General features: G+C 33.2%; 1 protein-coding gene across 1 annotated transcript; it reads right to left on the reverse strand.

The window, feature by feature from the left end:
• Window positions 1-2,860: 2,860 nt before the first annotated feature.
• On the reverse strand, window positions 2,861-5,188 carry LOC107468742 (COP9 signalosome complex subunit 8). Its single transcript, XM_016088101.3, has 5 exons — window positions 5,018-5,188; window positions 4,858-4,937; window positions 4,325-4,506; window positions 3,692-3,799; window positions 2,861-3,320 (listed from the first exon to the last, which is right to left on the reverse strand). The coding sequence occupies exons 1-5, from the start codon at window positions 5,099-5,101 to the stop codon at window positions 3,181-3,183; spliced, it is 594 nt and encodes a 197-aa protein (XP_015943587.1). The 5' UTR covers window positions 5,102-5,188; the 3' UTR covers window positions 2,861-3,180.
• Between the last annotated feature and the right edge of the window lie 459 nt (window positions 5,189-5,647).

Genomic DNA, 5,647 nt, shown 5'->3' on the forward strand with positions numbered 1-5,647 from the left:
TTTTCTAATGAGTGGCAAGTGCTGTATTTGGAAGAGGTTGACTTGGTTACCTGCCTGATAAGGTTAGAGAAGTTTCTATTCCTGTTTGAAGAAGGACAAAACAGATGTGGTCCACATTAATCCATGAACCAATTTTAGATGGCTAAGCCTCCTTCTTTCATCAAAGAAAGAAAATGGTTCAAAACAGTAGTAACTAGTAACTGTGCCATTCCTCCTCTTTCCATCATTCCTTCTTCCAAGCCCAGCACATGGCATGTCCATAAAAGTTCATTGTGGGAAACCTTATTCAGGAAGCTTACTCTCTTCTTTGTTATAATATTATGCAATAAAATCCTTATTATATATCATACATGATGCATAAGCCTGGTTTGTTATGATTTTCTCCTCCTCCTTCCAATTAATTACATATCTATTGCGTGGAAGTACCTTCCCTTTACTTGTTGGCATAAGCATTAACAAAGAAGGATTCAAAGATGATGGAGTGGGAAAAACATTATCTTTTTGCTATATATGTATATATATTCGAGCATAGTACCAGGGTCTGGCTCCTTGTTTTTATGAAAGTAGAAACTAGAAAGAGTACGTATATGCCTACATCAATTATTGAGTGTTCCAAATAATAAGTATTAAGTGTTAATTTTAAAGTCTCAACACAACAAATTTTGCCTGTCTTTTTTTCTTTAGAAAATAAACCCCAAGATTTGAATAGTTCAAAGCATTGAATTATTGGAATGTTACTTATAACTTACTTACACGAATGGATCATTGTAATGTGATGCTGAAAATATCAACTGTTAACTGAAATATTATAAAAGATTGAGTTTTAAATTTATTTCGGTACGGATTGTAAAACAATTACAAGTATAATAGCTGGCTATAGATCGATCATTAATAGTTTGGTTTTTTATTTAAACACGAATAAATTACCATTTTTTTTCATGTAATTTAAAATGCTAGAAAATTTAATTTTTGAATGAATAAAATTGACTTTATACTTATAAAAAAGTAGTTTTCTTGTAAATATAAGTAGGTTTATTGGAATTCTAAAATTTTTATTGGTAGAACGTTAATTTATTCATTTTTTGTAAGTACAAACTTACTTATTTATTCCTAATCTATCATATTTAAATTTTTATGAGTAGAAGTAACAATTTATTTTATATGTTAATTATGCATAAAAAATACATAGGCAAAAAAATGCTAAATTTTCATGGGAAATTTTTTGTTGGAACTATCTCCTAAAGACAGTATGGAATAGAAAAAATCAAAATTATAACCTGTCTCTCTCGTTGGCTAATATTGGTCACTAGCTCACAGCAGAGACTTAAAGAATCCTGAATCCTGGACCAAAAGCACATGACTAGACCCAAACAAATTAATAAGGATAAGAAGGAGACGAAAAATAGTTCTTTTATTCTGTTATTGGTATATAAAACGAATCAATATTTGTATTTTGAAACCTCAAATTTTGGTATCCTTAATAAAGAAGCCACAGAGAGTCCTTATCAACGAAGGATTAGTAGTTCAGTGTCAGATAAGTTGCGCCAAGGGAACGTTTAGAAGGCAACACGTTAACGTGTGGCTCCAACATACAAAGCATTGATTTTTGATGGAGAGACCTATTTACATGGATGGTATTCCATTCTATTATATTAAATTGAATAAGGAATTAGAAAAAGTAAAAGTAAAAGAGAATAACTAACAAAAGAAAAAAACACTCACATATAAATAATTATATTAGAGAAATATAAGTGTAATTAAGCGTAGCGAAGAGACCCTACCTATATATACAAGAGAAGACGATATATGTGGTCCTCTTTCTCTCTCTTCTCTTGTCAATGGAATGCGAAAACAACGAAACCCAGAAGGGGAACAATAGTACCCTAACCCAAGTTGAAGCAGCGTGGATTCTGACGTACATCAAGAACCACACCATCACCACTACCACCACCACCGAAGAAGAAGAAGAAGAAGAAGAAGATCAACAGCACCATAGCAGCAGCAGCAACAATAGCTGCAGCTACGGCAACAGCGTGCAGGAATGGAAAGCGGTTGATGAGGTGTCCGTGTCATCCTTCAGCATGGAAATAGAGGATGTGTTGGCGGACATAGAAGAAGATGAAAGCTTAAGGAGAAGGAATAAGAGGTATCGCTACGTTGATGAGTTATATAGCACTACACAGCCTCTTTCACATGTTTATGTACCTGCAGAAGCTGCGGTTGAAGCCAACAACAACATCATGTTTATAAAGTTACATTATTAATGTATTTTGACTAGTTTCTATTATGCTATAGGTTACATGGACTACAATTTTCCGTTAAAATGTTCATAATCGTCGTTGCTATATTAGATTATAAGTTTCATGGAATTTGTGTAGATATGATATATATAATAAACATATTATCAAACCAAGATTGTTAGTTAGCCTAATCTCTTCTTGCAAATCAGAGTATGAATGAGGAGTATTTAGTCAAACAAAATTTGGGCACTGTATATAAGGTTGTGGTTTTTACGGTCCCTACTCCCTACTGTCGAATTGAGGAATTTATTAATTTAAGAGCCAGCCTTGGTTCTCTTAATTATTTTCTCTTTCTTATTCGGGTTATAGACTGATTTTCGAGGATATTCTACCATTAGAAGATTTGAACCTCAATTGCAAACACGGTGTATGTATTGGTCTACATAAATCGTAATGAATTCACGTCTCCAAATGCAGACTATATGTCAGCCAAATCAATAATGTCAATATAATTATGCTCCTTGTTAATTTTATCAAATAATGTCTCAGTTCTTTAACGTGAAGTATCAATATTCCGTCCAAATTGGAAAAAGGTTAGGAATCCAAACAATAATAGCAAATGAATAATATTAGCATCAACCTGCTATGAAAAACGGTCTAATTTTGCCTGGATTTAATTTATGGTCCATCGATTTCAATTCAAGAGCATGTCTAATATGAACCATTCTTATTCTTAAAAAAAAATTAAAAAAAAAGGCGGTTCTTGAAAAATTCCTATCGATGAATAATAGTGTACATGTTCAACCTTGTTCACCAAAATTATCGACAAGATCTTTACATTCGAGAAAAACACCTATGATCGGTTAAATCGAGAACTGCGTTGATAAAATAAGATATGCAGTAATTTTCTATCTTCTATTTCTTCACAAGATTAAAGGCTTCAATGCTCTAGATGGAAGACATATTCTGTCAGCCGCTGTAATTTACTAGGATCAAGTTTCTGCTCTGTCACAATAGGTTGCTTCTTCACAGTAAACATTTGCGATGCAGGGTCCACAGTCCAACCATGCTGTAATACATCTGCAATTTTATAACCAGAAAATGAAAGGGGGAAACTCAACAATAATAATAGAGTAGGGAAGAAGAGATAGCTGATAGAACATAGAAAAGCCAGCTAAACTCCATGTTTCATGGATAGCTCATCGATTATGATAAGCAAATTATCATGACCATCCTTAGCAGTAAAACTAATCAACATATGTAATAATTTTTTTGTCATGGACTTCAACAATATTGTTGATAGTTCTAATATCATATAGCCTACCTACAACTTGTGTTTGTTTAAGTAAAGCAGTAAACAGTTTGAGAAGGTCAACCAACCAAATTGATTCAGAAGCATTGGCACTAAACAGTAGACTTGTAATTTAACAAAACATAGACAAAATACTTACAGTTTGTAGCATCATCCTCATTCATTCCCAAAAATGAAGCAGTATCTTGAATGCTTATTGTTGAATAAGCAGAGAGAAGCAGCTGAAACATCTTCTTTGTGTAAAGTTCTGCAAATAATTATTGCTAGTTAATGTATACTTCTTGGTATTAACAAGATTAAACCAAAATCAATTTTGTTTCAATTGTACTAATGCTAACATTAGCCAATCAATTTCTCATGATATATTAAAGTAAGGCATATGTAAATAACTAAATATAACTTATGATGCTTCATCAACTAATAGTACTTGATAAAGATAGAATGACTAATGAATAACAAATCCTCCCTTTAATTGATTTTCCCACACAAAAAATGACCAAATTAATTGCTTGATGACGGTAATATAATACTCACATTCAGCAAGTCAACAAGTAATGTTATAACAAAAATGCAACTAGCATTCCATAGTGCAAGAGAATATGATTATGATAACATCTTCAATGACAGACACTATTTAGTATTTAAATACGTAGATTGTGAAGAAGAAATCCAAATCTGAATAGAATTAAGCCCTTACTGTAGTGAAAATACAAGAGTTTCAAGATAATTCAGATACTCTATTTCAAAGAAGGGAAAGATAGTAAAAGCTTGCCTGAGAAAGCAGCAACTAGTCCTTGGAGGTCCTGGCTCCATTCATAGCCACGGATTGCCTCGTGCACTTCCGCATAATCGCGTAACCAAAGGCGTTGACCAATTTTCCATACCGCGGTGACCTCAGGCTGGCTTTCTTTGACTGAAGAAGGTATCGATTTCCAAAGGAAGCGAGCACTATTGCTGTGACATTACAACGACAAATATCAGGACAACAAAGAAACACACCCGAGCCAAGCTCTCACCAAAATGGCAATTGAAAGAACAACACAATTCAAAAGCAATAATCCAGAAAAATAAAGGGTAAGTGTGTTTCAACCTTCCAAAAAAGTGATTACAGCTCAAATCTTCTATATAATCGAAAAACAAAAAAACCTAAAAAAGTAAAAACGGATAACAGATGCTCAGGCGAAACTACTATTTCCAACTTCTGAATCTGGAGAAACACATCCAAAGTTACACCGACATATAATATGATCGTTGCTCAAAACATATTCAAAATAGTAATAATAATGAGGAAGATGATGGAATTACATGTCATGAACATAAATGTGAGCGAGAAGATGAATGGAGTAGGGCCAGTCGTCGTGATAAGCAATGCCGTCGGAAGCAACCTGAACATTCAGCAACCAAAATCAAAACCCTAACAACGCAAATCAAACAAAGAGAAAGAGAAAGAGATGATCGGAAATACCTGAAGCATAAGATTGTCGCAGATATCGGCTACCTTGTCGTACGATTTGGATTCCAACAACTCTCTCACCCTCGACAAATCCATGCCTCTCTTTTTTCTCTCTGCAACTCACTCTCACTCCTCAGCTTTACAGCTCCCCTATCATCCCTGCTAACTGCTAACACCTCTTTTTTTTTTTTGGAGTTGCTAACGCCTCCTTGCTAAGCTATTGAGTATTGCTCCCAAATCAGGCCCAATACAAGGCCCAACATATATTGCTAATATCTTTAGTGTTTCTCAATTTTTGTACGATATGGAATGGATCTAACAGATGATACATTAATATCATAATATGTCTCTTAATATGCTAGATTCGAATGTAAAAATTAATAATGCCAAGTGGTGATAATAATTGTCAATAAATTATAATTTAAATAATATAATATTCTCAAACTCAACTAAAAAGTTATGAGTTCAAGTTTTATTTGTTTTATTTTATTTTTTGGTACGTTGATTATAGGTTTATTTAAACGAAGGATTTAATTTGCACATACTATTTAATTTTCTTTTTTAAGTTGTCATCTAATATTATATTAACACAAATTAATATGCTTAACATTCAACACACACACATTTTCCCAATGTTATTTT

Source organism: Arachis duranensis, chromosome 10 (genome assembly GCF_000817695.3).
Source record: "Arachis duranensis cultivar V14167 chromosome 10, aradu.V14167.gnm2.J7QH, whole genome shotgun sequence".
Lineage (NCBI taxonomy): Eukaryota > Viridiplantae > Streptophyta > Magnoliopsida > Fabales > Fabaceae > Arachis > Arachis duranensis.